Raw genomic sequence first — 17,457 nt, forward strand, 5'->3', positions numbered from 1 at the left:
AGAGTTCTTTACTATTTGAAACGGATGGTTGATTATGGCCTATATTACATACCTTAAGGTATTGACTTAAATGCACACAGCATCTCTGACTGGGCAGGAAATCCAAATGATTGACGGAGGAGTAGTAGTTATTGTGGTTTTCTAGGGAAAAAATTGATTTCTTAGATTGCTAAAAAGTAGAACATTGTATCTCATTCAAGTACAGAAGTTGAGTATCTATCATTTAGGGATGACAACAGGGTGGGTCAGGATCGAGTTTACCAGCCCTCCCCGCTGGGTAATATTCTACCCCATACCCATCCTGTTACCTATTTAGGCCGAGAAGGGCGGGAGAGGCGGGGCCCTTGTCCCGTTTAATATTGATTTTATTTTTTTAAGTTTTGATAATTAATTTTATTGTTCTATTTATTAAAGAGAGACAATAATATATTTATTAAATTTTTTAATTGATTATTTATTTTTGAAAATTAAATTATTCAAATATATTTGGTAAAATAAGGCTTTTATTGATTCTTTTATTCCTTAAGTAATACTAGTTGTCATCTTCTATTAGAACTGATGAAATTTCATGAAGTTTTTCATTTAATGTATAATTTTTTTAAAAAAAATGTTAAATAGGACTCGACGGGAGGAGACCCTTGTTACCCATACCCGCCCCGCTCCTGACCTTCGATTAAGCGGGTAATCCCTATATCGAGTTTGGCGATTTTTTTCTTTTTTTTTGGTTGCTATCCCTAAGATCTAGGGATGTAAACAAGCCAGGCCGAGCCGGCTAGAGCCTAAAGTTTTACTCGGGCTCGGGCTTGGCCCGATTAAAATGGCCGAGCTTTTTTGCGGGTTCGAGTCGAGCAGACTCGTTTTCTCCCCCTTTTTTTCTGCTGTCTTAAAAGGCTGCATTTTAAGGCAGCAGTTTTGCTGCCTTTGAGGCTAAGGCAGCGAGCTGCTGCTTTTAAAAGGAAGCATTTTTGCTACCTTTTTAAAAAGCTCACGAGCTCACGGGCCGGCTCGAGCAAAGCCCGTGTCCACAAAATGAGGCTCGGCCCAAGCCCCGAGCCGAGCAGGCTTGCGCTTTTCCTGAGCCGAGTCACGGGCGGTTCGAGCCGGTGAGCCGATTGCCATCCCTAGTAAGATCACTGGCTTAGCAACGGCTAAACTCTATTGGATGCGTATGCTATTTCAAGAATTGGGAATCACACTTCCTAAATATCCAATGATTTGGAGTGACAACATAGGTGTGATTGCTTTGGCCTTGAATCCTGTATTCCATGCTCGAACCAAGCATATCGAAGCAGATTGCCATTTTGTGAGAGAAAAAGTCGTGAGCAAGAATGTTCAAGTTTGTCATATGTCCTGGAATATCAAATTACAAACATATTCACAAAGGGACATACAACCCTACGGTTCAAGTTTTTAATGCACAAACTGATGCTAGGGGGGTGTTAGCATATATCATGGAGAACATAACTAAATATTTAGTAAGATAGAAATAGTTTTTGAAACATGAATATCTAAAATGTATGAACGTTTATCTTTAGTTTGTTAGACACCATTGTAAAGCTAATTTCTTTTGGGTGTACAACTTTATAAATATACAAATTCTTCATTGAGTAAGGCATCAAAGAGACCTACTCAAACACAATTACTTTGTCTACATCACCTCTTTGCCTTATCTTTCAACATCTAAGAAAAAGTAACCTTAGCTTGACATATTCATAACATTAATCAGACATGATAGACAAAAGTAACCATCAAATATGAATATGTTTGGCTTACAAAATTGAACGCAATATTTGAAATATTTCATACCATAAACCTAACATCTCGGCAAAAATAATAAAGGGTTGAATATCATAATTGTAAATTTTCGTATCACTAATCTAACATCTTGGTAAAATTAACTTGCTGAGTATGTTTACTATACAAGATCGAATAGAATAAGTAAAAATTTCATACATACCTCTCTTTATTAGTTCAGCCTAGACTCTTCGGTATCATATATCGTATGTACTATTGTTAGTTAAGCCATGATTAAATTGGGAATGGATATTTAGCTCTCTAACAAGCTTTTAAATTAGGAGGTCTAATGGATAATAATTTCACTAATTAGTATTAGCCTCCATTTGGTAAAATTTATAAATTATTTATGAATGGTCAAACAACAATTTTTTTATTACACATTTCAATATATTCACAAGTGTTATCCATTTACCGACATTCAATTTGATTTATTTATAAATTAAACCGTTTATAAATCTTCCCTAATTGCCGGAAAATTTATAAATTATTTATAAACAAATAGAAAGAGGAATCATAATGCGTCACACAAAATGTGTAGATAATAAATATATAGTGATTGTGCATACTGTCGAAAATAATTTTCGATTTTGAATGAAATTATAAATGGTTTGTAAATTAGTTTCTAGGGACTTTAGTAGTAGATTAGAATTAAGCCCCCTGCACAGGCCCTGTGCAGGGACTCTCACATGGGGGTGGACCCCAAATGTGAACCCCATGTGTGTGCACCTGAACAGACCCTGTGCAAAAGGGTTTGTGCAAGTAGCACAATTGAGTAGATTATATTGTTGACTTTGCGCGCCATCTGTTTGATGAAAGTCCTTTCTCTTAATTCTGTCATTTTCTCATTAAGCTTTTTATAAGTCTTGTTTGGAAAGATTATTAGTAATTTTTTAAGAGAAATAATGGTTGAGACTATGAAATGTGCGAATAATATAAATAATAGTATTAAATATGTGGTTGAAATTAAAGTTTGATCCAATAACAGAAGTAACTTATAATTTCCTGAAAATATTTGCCAAACGAGGCATATTCTTTGATTGATTGATATGTCCCTTCTTTTTTGTTCATTCTATGGAATATTGCTTTAGAGATACAAAATACTTATAGACGTTCAACTAGCACTTCATAATCTCTACAATAATGTTATATGATCTAGAGATGTCTATGGTATTAAGAAATATGATCAAATTTTTGTTATGGTAGACGATAATGAATTATGTAAGAAGCAAATAAGCAAATATCTTGTCTCCTAACATTCAAATATTCTGTACCAAATACAGTAGAATTCATACAGTTGAGTCATGTTTTGAGGTTTCTGAATTGTTTTCTCTACCAGCAAACCATTGAATTGTTCTCTTCGCAATGGGAAACCAAAGCCTCCAAACTTTTTCATCCTTCACGATATTTACTGGAAAAGATGATTCATTCGTCATGCTTCTTGTACTCAATTCTGTAAACCTTGAAATATTTGCAATCTCAGACATTGATCTCTTCTCACCTGGATCCAATGATCTTGTCGTCGTCTTTTCGTCTAAATCTATGTTGTCAGTACAAGGAGAGCTTGAAGTGGCAGTTGCAATAACCTTAGAATGGTACAATCTTTTTCTTTCCATATCTTCCTTAATCTTCAAAACTTGTCTCTTGGCTGAAAGTTCATTAGTGAATCTTCCACTGTTTGACTCGAATGGCTTGAATCGTTTGCTTGACATAACATTAAGCATCTCGGAATTCAGAAACATCAGGTCTGAAGTGTTGACATCACTCCACCTGCTTTTACAAATTACATCAGAAACTAAAATCTCGTGCTTAAATTTGTGCAAGGTTTCCCTTTCACTATTGCTATCTTTTGGAAGCAAAACGTCGTCTTCCTTCCACCTCGTGACAGTTTGGAACTTGTTTACCATATTGAATCTCGATGACCTATTTCGATCTTCCTCTCTTTGAACAAAAAGCTCGAGATTCGGTTCTTCTGTCAGATTGCACGAATTCCTGGGGTACCTAGAGCTGTTCGTATACGTCAAACTACTCAAGTCTCCCACATCAAACTTGTACCTGCAAATGGGGCAGCTTGAGTGATTTTCGAGCCACTTATCAATGCAATTCATGTGGAATGCATGCTTGCACTTTGGCAACAATCGAAGAACTTCAGTCTCCTCAAATCTTGATAAACACACTGCACATTCTAGGCCTTCTTTTGAGCCCTTGAGGGATGAAAACCTGAAAAATGGAAGCGACTCAATTACTAATGGATCAATACCAGAAAACCGGGATCTTGATGCAAGAAGCAAACGAGGATCTTGGTCATCATTCGACTGATAATAGGACACCGGTCTGTGACAGAACTTCGCGTAAGCCACAATGAGAAACGTTATGCCGAACATAAGAAGCAGAACAATAAGAACCGCTGCCATCCTTGGATAAAGTGGATTCACATCATGATGATTGGACGAATTTTGAGCTTCAGCACACATAAACAAGAAGAGAAAAGCAACAACCTCAAAATTTTCCATTGCGAAATCAAGCAGGGCTCTCTTATTTTTCTTCAAACTTTTGAAAACTTTGCTTTTTGTGTAGCATTCTTCTTTCTGGAAATCAATTGAAAACACTGTTCTTAAGGATTTATCTCAGCAAGTTTCTTAAACTACTAAATAAATTATGGTTCTTTATGCTTGATTCTTTGTTTATCTCTTTGGATTTTTCTGTCCGTCCCTATTGAACATCTTAACTTATTCGAAGGAGCATCTTCAAGTGTGTGCTGACTGAAAACCTGCCAGAGACATGGAGCCAAATAGTAACTTTCAATTGACAAGCAAAACTTGTAAAATATTGACCCTTTGAAATCTTGTTTCTAGAGGGATTGGTTCAGTTTTATCTTGATTATTTAATGGATGAATGGAAACGAGGCCAACTGCAACTACAGTTCTCAGAACTACATGATTGTGTCAATTTGGAATGAACAACATTTTCTACTTATATTGCCGGAAGTGGTAGAGTTAATGGTGTCAAACTGGGTCGGGGACTGTCCGGCTTGGAAGAAGACGACATAGGCCAGACATCAAACCAGTGGTGGTAAACGCCGATGAAAGCAAAATTTCCAAAATCTTAGACATGCTCGACAATGACCTACGTAAAATATTGAACTATAGTTTTTTGTGTGGTAACCTACTTAAATGTAGATAAATTATCGTGATGCAACGAATTTCATATCGTACATAGATCAGTCTATTTCATAAACACCAATGAGAATCCATATTTATCATCCATGAAAACAGACCACATAGAAAAGTGGAGAACTGGGCTTTGTCCAGCCAGAGGCGGTCCTGATGGTACGCGAGTTGAGCGACCGCATAGGGCTTCAAAATTGTAGGGGCACCAAAATTGTTTTTGTTGTAATTGTATATTTATTTATAATTAAATATTTAAAATATAAATTTTTTATTATTATGCATAAGATATTAAAATTAAGAATAATGTGACTAACTAATTATAATTTCCTTGAATATAATACTCTTAAATAGTATTCCTACTTTAAATATTGTGAGGGAAAAGAGAAAAGTCGAAGATCGACTAGAGAACTGAGAGAAGAAAGAATAATTGAGCAGCCACTTTTTCCAATCGTCTTTTTGAAGAAAAGAATTAAAGAAACTAACCGTCTTTTCCAATTGCCTAATTGAGGCACAGAAGAGAGAAACCAACTGTCTTTTTGGAGAAATCGTCTTTTTCTTCAATCATCTTTGATCTAGCTCCAAAAAAATCTCTATTTTCCTTAAATGACGATTGATGATTCATATTTTTCATTATACCCTCACTGAAAATTTGAATTATCTGTTATCTTTTCTTCATTATCTTTTCGTCAATCTCGTTCCGTGATTTTACTGATTTGAATTCGCTTTATAAGAACTTGTTAAAATATGAATTTGCTTTGCCTGAACGTGGGGACTGAGAGATGGAAAATATTGAAAGACAATGTTAAAACTAATGTCAAAACTAATGTCAAGCCATTGTCAGCTACACGATGGGAAAGTCATGTTAAAGCTATTAGATTCCAAGCTCTTGAATTAAGAGAAGCTTTACTTCAAGTCCTTGAAATTGTAAATGACAATGATATATGGTGTCAGGCTAATGCTTTGGCAACCTTTATGTCGGAAATCTTGCGTTTTTAGTAGCTATGATCATATGGTACGAAATATTGTATACTGTTAACTTGATTAGTAAACGCTTACAATCTAATGATATGCTTATTGATGTTGCTATTGAGGAAGTGAAAGGCTGATTGTTTTTTTTTTTTTTGGGTTAAAATATAGGGAAACTGAATTCAATGATGCGATAACTATTGCTAAAGAAATTGCCATTGAAATGAAAATTAATCCTTTATTTCAAGTGAAATGTATAATTCGTAGGAAGAAACATTTTGGTGAAAACGCTATTGTGAATGATGCACAATCACTTGAAAATTCTTTCAGAACCAAATATTTCTTTTATATAATAGATCAAGCAATTGAATCACTTAAACGAAAATTTGATCAATTCAATTCATATTAAAAAAAATTTGGATTTCTATTTTCTTCTGACAAGTTAAAATTATTGGATGATGCTAATTTGAAAGCAAGTTGTAATCATCTTGATATTGTTTTAAGACATGTAAATTTTTGCAATCTTGATGGCGAAGATTTATTTTAAGAGTTAAAAGTTTTGCGAAATCTTTTACTGAAATAAATAAAGATGACTTTTGATATATTGACTTAATTGAAAAGATTGATTATAAAAGTTTAATTAGTGAGTTTGCTTCTAAAAATGCAAGAAGAAATATTTTTACATGATTTGTTGCATTTCAAACTTTACGTTTGATATATATATATATTAAGGTTTGCTTATATGGAATTGTACGAAGAGGGGCTAGTGGTTTGGATGATTCTTTGTTGATGACATGAATTTTGATGAAGTTCGAGAAATGCTTTTGAGCTTTATATATATATATATATATATATATATATATATATTTGCAATCAAATAATATTGTTGAAATATTTTTTTTTAATATTTGTTTTAATTACTTGAAAGGACAACATTTTAAAATCTCATACAGGACATCCAAAATCTCACAGCCGGCTCTGGGTCCAGCCCACCACAAAAACCGAACCAGCTCACAAGCTTTCACAAGCCTTTCTCAAACAATCCCAGCCCGTTCAGCACGAGTTGTCGTAAGTGTCATTAACAATCACATAATTCAGCTTTAAAACTCAATTCCCAGAAAAACTATTCCTTTAAGAATATCTGATCTCTTTTGGAAGAGTTACATAAGTGCCACCATATTATTTCATTCATATGCAACAACTGTTTACACATTTACAGCCATTTATTTTCTTGCTCCCTCATTGTAAACTATTCTTCCCAATCAAAAGAAAAAAAAAAAAACTTAATTTCCACTTGTTACAAAGTTACTTTTAAACTTAGCCATAATATGATCGACAGTGTAGCAGCTAGAATGCCAAATCTTATACCTGTACGACTTGGGATCAAAATCCGGACAATATTAACAGTAGCTGATCCAATATTCATAGGTTTAACGCATAGGCATGAAAGCTCCATGGAATCCATAGGGGACTCTACTTGATAGTGCAATCTTGGCGACTGGCCCTTCTGAAAATTTCTGTGCATCGACTATATAAACCTATAGCCAAGAAGAATACATGTTAATTTATCATCAACTAATCAAAGCTAACACTTTAAACATTCAAACTATGTTTAGACAACTTACTTGAGATATATTATTGTCTTCATTATGTGTATATGTAATGATCCATCCACCATCTTCTTCAGGACTCCCTGGTTTTGCTACAAAGGCAGCTCCTGTGCAAAATGTATTCTGTGGAAACTCAAGACACTCGACCTTTATCAACTCTTCTTCGGGTTGTTTCTTATCCTGGTTCACAAATATTGATTTATAAGGAGACCAGCGGAACGAGCGCACTGTTAGGGATTAAACATTGATCCAATCCCGATAGCAATAATTAGTGAAAAAAACAGAAACACTCAGAAGACGCTCCCCTCAAATTCCTTTATATAGCATAGGAAAATAGATTAATCCGCCATGAGGGGGATAAGTCAACAGTGTAATCAGGCTCACAAATTCAAACATACAATGGGAGAATCAAGGTGCGACATTTTAAAATGATGCCCCTTTCATGTAATTGAAAAATATATAAAGAAAAAATATAATACAATAATATTGCAAAATATGATATTTAAATATTTATTTTTTACATGTAGTGAAAAGAAAAACACAAGTAAATCTCAAAATGGCGATATTAAGATGTAGATTGTACTATTGTAGAGTAAGCAACAAAGACTGACGGACTAATAGAGTTTTTTCACTATTCTGTTTGACTGGTCTTCGCAAGTTAAAGGGTGGATCGAGTAGAGGGAAATGGTGAAAAGGGATCACTTTAATCATTTAGATTTTGGACTGCTTATTATCTTGTTGAGTTGATAATTGGTTAATGAAGTTAATTGGGCATTTGGGATTGGGCTAATAAAATTGATAGTTTAATTTTTTAGCAACATAATTTAAAATTAGAAAAAATAATTTTTTTTAAATAATATGTTAAATTAAAAAATATTAATGTAATATAATTTTATTTTATTTTTACTTTTTATATATAAACATTGTGCCTTTAACTATAATAAAATTTTTGAATTTTAAATATATATATATATATATATATATATATATACAAACACACACTTATAACAATTTTTTTTCCCCCTTTTTTGGTGCCACCCTATGTGGCCACGCAACTCGCGCACTGCTAATGCCACCTCTAAACAAAATTATAGAAGGGAATTTTACCGGGAGAAGTTCGAGTTTCCTTTCCTTGAAGTAAAGTTTTGCTAGCCCTCCATATTTTGCCATGCCTGTGGCAAACTTTCACGATCTATTACTAGTCATGACCAATAATCAAAAGCACAACAACTCTTAAGAGGACGATGTGATTTTACCTGATATGGAGCTTGCATTTGAATCGACAACCTGTGTGTACCCAAACTTATTATCAAGACCAACAAACTTTTCATTCACAATCGGAAAATCCATAGAATATTCTGTTCCGGTGAGATTTCTCTCATCCACCTCTCCGGAATGCATATTCAATCGCCATTCATGTGCACGAGAGAAAAATGATCCTTCCTGTGATTTTTCATCAGTTTTTTCAACAGAACTTATATGCTTGAACCCTTTAGAAAACCATTCAAATTTGTTTAAGCCATAATCAGGTCCTGGTATGACTGAACCATGGGCTCGACATGCCAACACGACTACCTGTTCCTCCCATCCAAACATATAGAAAAATGTCGATTAGTCACCATACTATAATTTTTTTCGTATGGATTCATTGGGAAAACATCAAAAAATACTGCTGTTACCTCATCACCATCCTCATAACAGTTAATAATGTGAAATGTACAGCTCGATTCAACTTCAAACCACTGGACAGAATCTGCATCGCCATAACGGGGCATTATTCCAATCCTTGCACGTCCTTCTTTATCGTGCTTGATCAACCTATGTTCACAAATTACACAAAGATTCAAATTAAGTACTTCTTCTTTGTTAAGTATGATCTTAATTGAGCTATATATGAATGGAAATTTCTTAAAAATTTAATGTGAAGTATACTCACGAGCCTCCACTTATGAGTCGATCTATGTCTATAGTTACAGGAAAATCCATGATCACATTATACCTGAAAAAGAGGATGTATTAAATCAAAAAAATGTCTTAAAACGTGTTCTCATATTAAACACCACAGTGAATGCCTTAAAATAAACAGACTACCTTTTTGTAACTCCTAGTTCATGGCAAAGGCAACACCTATTTAATTTGAGATCGGCTTTGTGAATTAATTTCTTTCCATCAGCTGAAAAAAATGAAATATTTAAAATTATCGTATTTACTTATGTATAAAGGAGCTTTATGTTGCATTTCTATACCTGAAATAACTCCGATTTCAAAGTAAGGCTTTCTTGGAGAGATCCCCATAATCACAAGCCCTCCAGTGTCTGGAGCTTTCTGTTTCACTTAAAATGTCAAGACCATTGTTGAAAAACAAATTGAATAGGTTAAATCGTGGATTTTTCGAGCATTTACAGGGTCAAAGAACTACCTTAGGATGGCTAGTGAATGGCCTACGCCAAGCTTTATTGATGTCCCAATTTCCGAGAGTTTCCAGTGTACGAATATCAATCTCTTGAGGAATGTGATTCTCAGAAATTGAGTAGAACTTCTCGGAATGCTCAAAAACATTTGTATTGCTAAGATATTTATCCACTAAGCCAAATCTTAACTGCCAAAATCAGAAACGCAGCAGTAGTAGCGTTGAGTATGCATATATCTTGCTTGTACTAACAGGAATCAATAAAAAAATACCTGAAGCTGATATTATTTCACACTAATGAGTTAAGGGAACTATTCTGATTTCACTTAAGCTACAGATTTAAGAAAATCGATAAATTTTCATTGAATCAGCTTACCAAATTTAGTAGAAAAGCTGACAAAACTGCATAAGAATCCCCTTCAATAGCTGGAAGAAATGCTGGTTTGTTTCTTTTCTTTTCTAATTTAAGTGTATCGGTTTGGACATATCTGTTTCTGTAGGAAGTGATCCAGCTGCCATCGCGTTCTTTACAAAAATACAAAGCATGAAGCATTCCTTCACCTTCTATCCAGGTGTGGCTTGATTTCCCAATCACGGATTTTGTCGATTTTAGTCCTCCAAATAAAGGATTCGGGCCTACATGGACAATAACATCATATAAAACCAAAGCAACTATTGAGCTAGCAATTCTACATAGAGACAACTTAGGCGGAAAATGGTCTGAATTTGCAACTTTTTAAGAATGAAATCCATTATTTAGTACTATTTCAGTGAATCAACCAAACAACATAGGATATTACTCTTCAAAAAGAAAAGGTCAAGTTTGGATAATAAGGGAATGGAAAAGGACATCGTTCTTTTAAACTTACAACGAACAATGTTCTCAGTCTTTTACTTCTTTCATTTACCTATTTGTCCTCTCTACTGCTTCCATACCAACAAATCAAATATCAACAGTCGTATTTTTTATTTCTAATTTCCAATTGGTCTTTATGGTAAAATAAGACAGAACATCATTTGAGAAAAAGACACTGAAATTTCAAGAAAAATATTAATTATAACATAAGATGACTGTGAGGTTCAGTCATTCTGAACCCAAGAACTAAAATAATAAATCCATGTTCATTTCTGAGGTATGTACACAGCATCTTGTAATACTTTAATGTAATAGAAACCAAAAAGAATTCCTCCCTTTTTGGATTCTTTCTAAACATGTACACCGTATAAGACAACGGGCACTACACATTTTACGAACCTGGCTGATCAATCATCCAAATGGCTCATAAACTAGAATTTTCAAGAACTGATCTGACTTTGTGCTGACCAATACGTTGTCCTTAGCAGTAAGAACAGGCATAGCTTTCCAAGGAATAAGTACACAATCCAATTCAACAAATATAAATTTTGACAGTTCGCAGATTGTCTGGTTTTCGTGCAAAGATCGAAGCAATTAGCATACCGTTTCTAATGTAAACACCCTCCGGGAACTCGTCTGGGATACTTCCTTCTATGCAGGTAACACGAACAGCTTCTCCCAGTTCTTCTACCGGAGCAAAATTACTCTGTTGTCCCCAGGATCAGATAGTGAGAACACCAAATATCATCTTAAATACAACCAACATATTTGGTATTCATCCATATTTTGAAATTCAGGCTATTTATAACACAAAATCCTAAAGTCATATTTGGTATGCAGTGCTGAATATAACTGGACACGTAACTTTTGTTTCTTCTTTTATAGTGTTCTGTGCTGTACAATCCGCTATGACAAAAATGTGTGTGTATTTGGAGGTGGTGTGGGGGTGTTTTCATTTGTACCATCAGTACCTGAGATGGGAGCAATGGCTGGTCGATGAATTCAAACGCCAAATCAACAAATATATCTGTTAATCTCACATAAGCCTCCTTAATGATATTGGGAACATTAGCCAAAATGAGACTTTGCTGAAACTTTCTGAAGAGTGGCTGGATAACAAAATCAGTTTCTTGATTATAGCCTGATCAAATCACATATATTATGTGGGAAATTTAAGATTGGACTGGATAATATCATATCTTCTTTTTCTTATTTATTACTATCCAGTTCAAACGTGCCTGTCCATATGACGAAGGAAACCTGTAGAGTTGTTACCTTAAAACTCAAAGAAGAATGTAGTGAACCTCTGGAATGATCATCAAATTTGTGGGAAAACGAAGGTCTGTCTACGGAGCAACTCACTTGCAATGTACCGGCCATCTCTCTCTCTCTCTCTCTCTCTCTCTCTCTCTCTCTCTCACATACACACACACACACACAAGTAAGGAACAATGTAGAGAAAACTATCACTTCTTAAAACTGCCAATCCTTGTATATTAATGCACAATGTTTGAAAATTTGGCGTTTAGAGTATCACTTTTGACCTTAAAAAGAGATGTCTTCTTTGGCCTTATTTGTATGTTTATATGGAGCTTGTATATGATATCATATATAACATTTGAAAATTTGATGTTTGGAGTATCATTTTTGACCTTAAAAAGGGATCTATTCTTTGGCCTTATTTGTAGTTTACAAGGAGTTGATGAAAACTATTTAAATATAGTTTTTTGGCCCTTTTTATTCTCACGGCTCCCTCTCTCGTGTGAGTATCCGTCAAGCTAGGTGTCAAATTCTTTCTGTCAAAGAGGTTTTATTCTTAAACTTATCCATATGTTACTATTTATTGTGCAAAATAAGTACATATTGCTCACTCATGTATTCAAATTGTTAACTGTTGATGAAAATTGTCGTTCCTACAAAAATTAGCTGACACCTTGACGATGTTTAATTGTCGATAACTAAACAAATGCCCATTAAACTTATCCTTAGATTATTAAATGCTCAGTGAAGAAAAAAAGGCTACCCATGGATGGATAAGAACTTGAATAGATGGGTTAACAATGGATAACTTTTTTGTTCACTGATGAAATAGTAATCAGGTGATAAGTGTAATGAGTATCAATTTAATTAACTCATAATTTCACGTCATTAAGGCGTCCCTTCTAATTTCCATCGGACACATGACAATTTTCATTACATGGAAATAACTAATTTCACTCCAAAATATATAACATTTGGGACAAACGAGTAAACAATATAAATAACTTTGTTTGTTCATTAAATAGTTACTTAAAAATAAGTTTAATTGTCGTTCATTTAATTAACTTTTTTAAATGATGTGGCCGTGGGACACTCGTTGATAGCTACACCAGCTTGAAAAGGTTGCCTTCAGCCCATTGACTATAATGTTATTAAATTGGGGAAAATACGTAACTACAATACATTAAGCCCCTATTTGATTTCCATTCATTAAAAAATATATATTTTTAACTGGTATTTTGATATCATTTCAATCATACATTTTTTAATAAGATAATATTACATGCAAATTCAAAATTTTTTCTTATTTTTTAACCACATTTTCTGTTAATATACTATTCAAAAATTCATTCTTATAAAAATAATAGGATTCAAACAAAGGCTAAGTATACTATTTCACAATTAACAAAACTTATTAAGATATTTCAAAAACCAGGTGATGAATTACAATAATATAAAAACCCAATGCGACCACAATCTCTCTACACAAATACCCCAATCCACCTGATAAGTTTACGCATCTATAGTCTACCCTACCAAGCGACAGACAGCAAAAGTCAAAACAAGTTCACGAAAATCACACACAATTCACAACCACCACAAAAATGATAGAAGACCACCGTGCCGAACCTTCCCATGCCGCCATCTTTGCAGTGGTGGTTGTGTTAGAAGTAGTGGTGCCAAGATTACTCGGTGACAAAGATGAAGCCCTTACTAAGTTCATCGTCGAGTTACTCACCTTGTTGGGCTCCTCCTCCGCATCATCTAATTCCTCTCCTCAGATAGCAGCTCATTCGCCTCGAGCATCTTCTCCATTGGAGAACCCAATACCATCCATCGAGTCAGTAGCTCAGCGGTTGGAGCCTTGTACTTGTTTTCTTCCTCCTTTACAACCTTGTATCCATCTTTGCAGGTGGTGATGATTTGGGGGACTAGTTATCCTATACATACAATATACGTATAAGTGGATGTGAATTTTGCATAAAGATCTTGCTTAAAAGCCTTTTTCTTTGGTAATAAAATATCCTTGCTTATGATTGATTATAATTTACATAGCCTGTGGAAGATGATTGCTGTCTGAGAATTTAGGCGAAGTGATAAGTTTTGTAGACTGGAAATTGTGGTTTAGACTGGAAATTGTGGTTGATGGGAGGACTAGATTGATAAATGGAGACGAAATCAAGCGATATTGATTGAACCGTATTTTGGAAATGCTTTGTCAATCCCATTTGGGAAATAAGGGCTGTCTGTTTTGTCAATTACTTGTATATGCATATAGGCAGTATATGGGTTTGCTTCTTTTAACTGTCTGATAAACTTCTAAAAAGGCAAAACCATTGTTGTTCTTTTGGGATTTAGATTTGTTTTTATTAAATAATTTGATATGAGCCGTAGCTAATGAAATTTGTGCCCAGAAATTGATGAAATTTATGATAGAATTGATGAAATTCATGCCAAGGAAAATGGTATGGTTTGTGAATAACAAAAATTATGTGATTTGTTGTTGAGATTGCACTGAAATTCAAGAGAAATTGTGTGGTATGTGATCAATAGAAATATTAGTGATCATGACTAATTAATTGTACTTCTGACATATTAATTATTTAATTTGTTACATTATATGTGATTTTGGCTCATAAATTGTGTCGTACATGACTATGGCCTTGTGTAATTGTGATACAATATGTGATTGTGATCCATAAATTATGTGGCATATGATTGAGACTTGTTTAATTTTAATTACACATCACAACATTTATCGAAGGTCACAAATGTGATCTCTAATTTAATTAAGCAAACGACGATATAATTACACAGTTTATAACTATGGTCACATACTAGTCATAAACTATACAAGATCACAGTCACAAAGAGACAATTTGTATGTCATAATTATAAATTTAGTCTTAAATTACATGTTGTTATGTCATAATTTATTTTATTGGTCACAACTTACTATGGTCACTACTCATTGGATGATCACAAATTATATTACAACTTATTATCGATCACAAAAGCACAAATCATAGGTCATAATAACATATTTTAAGGTCATGTTTTATTTATTGGTCATAAATGACTTGTTTTATTCACTACTAAAAAACAACTTTTCACCTACGGAAAATTACCAACGGATTACATCCGTTGGTAAAAGTTATTCACTTTCAGCTATGATAATCAGCAACGAATTTTTCGTTGGGAACGATGATATCTCTTTACCATCGGATATTCCAATGCCTTATGTAACTGTTTAACATTATTGAATATTTCACCTACGAATATCACCTATGGAGTATCAGTAGTTGACGTACCGAATATTACCAACGGATTGCATCTGTTGGTAATTCGAAACGGATTATCCGCTGGTAAAAGTAATTCACTTTCAACTACGATAACCCGTAACAGATTTTTCATTGGTAACGATGATATCTCTTTACCAACGTATATTCCGTGCTTCATGTAATCGTTTAACATTTGGATCTTTCATATACAGATATTCCATTGCTAATTGGAAACGGATTTTCCGTTGGTAAAAGTAATTCACTTATTCCACATCGAAAGTTCACAAAAAAGTCTTCGAAATTGCCCTCTATAAATTAATTTGTGGTCCAATAAGTGGTTAAACAATATTTTGACATTTCAATTCGGTTGGCTAAAAGTAAAAAAATAATAAAAATAATAAAAATAATAAAAATAAATTATTAAATAAATAATAATAACAATAATAATAATAAAATAATTTATTTTTACCATGCCTCACATCTATGCGGTTATTTACAACATTGATTTTTACCAATTGTAATGGTAGACATTTATCAACAGATAACCGATTGGTATTGGTTAAGATTTTTACCAAAGGAAATTTCGTCGGTAAAAGATTCACACTTTACCAACAAAAGATTCGTTAGTAAAGGGTTTACTCTTTACCTACGGCAAGATCCGTTGCTAACTATCAGCGACCCTCAAATTAATAACGGATTTGCGATTACAAATATTCCGTTGATAAAGAGTAATAGCAACGGATATCAAGTTTTCAGAAACAGAAAATCCGTGCTTGAAGTTATGATTTTTTATTAGTGATTGGTCATGATTATCCAAGAATTGGTCAAAATTACCCTAAATTGACATGACTTAAGTTTCGATCATAAATCATAAAACTTATAGGTTACAAATTATCAAATTAATTGTCACAAGTTATTTTTCGATCACTAATTACTAAACCAATTGATCACAACTTATTTATTGGTCACGAAATCACAAATTGTAGATCACAATTACAAATTTACAAAATCATATATTTTTATGTTACATATTATTTGATTAAATTATCGAATTAGTTTATCACAATTTATTTATCAATCACAAAGACACAAATCGTAAATCTCAATTACAACTTTAGTCACAATCACGTGTTTTTAGGTCACATATGAAAGCCCAAGAATGACTAATCAAAAGGGGGGGGGGGGGAATTGGTTGTTAAATCCTTTTTCGGAAATTAATGGAAATTTAAGCAATTATCAATTAAAGCAATAAGCAAACAATAGAATACAAAGAAAATAATGAGTAGAAGGGAAAGAAGGCTCAAATGATGTGTCATGGAGGTTCGATCAACTCACAATCTATGTTTCCCGATATCAAGCTCTTTGTCACGAGCAATGCCTTTTTCACTATAGTGGATTGACTTATGAAGCAATCCAACCCTTACAACGTTTTCGGTGACTTACGAACAAGGAGCACCGATCTTCTTACACCGTTGAGCTTTCCGAGACCTCAACCAACCCACAATCCAAAATTAAAAAAAAAAAAAATGAAGTCAGAATCAAAGACTTCTCTCTTAATTAATGGTATAAACTTAATTAAGAATCAAGAGAGAAGTAGGTACAACACTTCAATAAATCACAAAAAATATAGTTCAAGTGTTATATGAAAAACTTCAATGAGATATATGATTTTGTAAAGTTTGATTACTCAAAAAGTTTGTCAAGAAATAAATAATTTGATCTTGTAAAGATTGAAAACAAGGTAGAAAAGATCAATAACTAACTCTCTTAAATACTCAATAACTGTAAATATAAATGAGGTAGAGAGTGGCGTATTTATAGCCATCAAACGGCCAAAAAGCTGTCAATCCGGAAACGAGATCCGGACGTCCGCTTGGGATACGGACGGGTAACTAACCGTTTGGTCAAAAATTTGACCGTTGGGGTCCATCCGGATGTCCGAATGGGTAGAAAAATCTTCTCCTCTGGAATTTTCCTTTGTAAAAACGTTTCTATACATACTTGAAGGACTTTCTCATTTGGATGATATATATAAGTATTTTTGTAAACATTTAAACTTGAAAATCAAGATACCTATCTTTTGTAAATAATTTTTATGTAAGCATTGTAT

The 17,457-nt window shown here is 33.6% G+C and overlaps 2 protein-coding genes across 2 annotated transcripts; both read right to left on the bottom strand.

The window, feature by feature from the left end:
- Positions 1-1,171: 1,171 nt before the first annotated feature.
- On the bottom strand, positions 1,172-7,356 carry LOC111391132 (E3 ubiquitin-protein ligase ATL42-like). The gene is made up of 6 exons (XM_023016279.1): positions 7,299-7,356; positions 6,882-6,963; positions 4,806-4,920; positions 3,090-4,382; positions 2,524-2,659; positions 1,172-1,350 (listed from the first exon to the last, which is right to left on the bottom strand). Exons 1-6 carry the CDS (start codon positions 7,354-7,356, stop codon positions 1,172-1,174), a joined length of 1,863 nt encoding a protein of 620 aa, XP_022872047.1.
- On the bottom strand, positions 7,110-12,191 carry LOC111391146 (carotenoid 9,10(9',10')-cleavage dioxygenase 1-like). The gene is made up of 13 exons (XM_023016297.1): positions 12,082-12,191; positions 11,778-11,915; positions 11,410-11,512; positions 10,327-10,586; positions 9,960-10,139; positions 9,787-9,865; positions 9,632-9,713; positions 9,477-9,539; positions 9,220-9,358; positions 8,797-9,115; positions 8,648-8,712; positions 7,556-7,720; positions 7,110-7,468 (listed from the first exon to the last, which is right to left on the bottom strand). Exons 1-13 carry the CDS (start codon positions 12,184-12,186, stop codon positions 7,361-7,363), a joined length of 1,806 nt encoding a protein of 601 aa, XP_022872065.1. The 5' UTR covers positions 12,187-12,191; the 3' UTR covers positions 7,110-7,360.
- Between the last annotated feature and the right edge of the window lie 5,266 nt (positions 12,192-17,457).

This window comes from Olea europaea, unplaced genomic scaffold, assembly GCF_002742605.1.
Source record: "Olea europaea var. sylvestris unplaced genomic scaffold, O_europaea_v1 scaffold759, whole genome shotgun sequence".
In the NCBI taxonomy this organism is placed as follows: Eukaryota; Viridiplantae; Streptophyta; class Magnoliopsida; order Lamiales; family Oleaceae; genus Olea; species Olea europaea.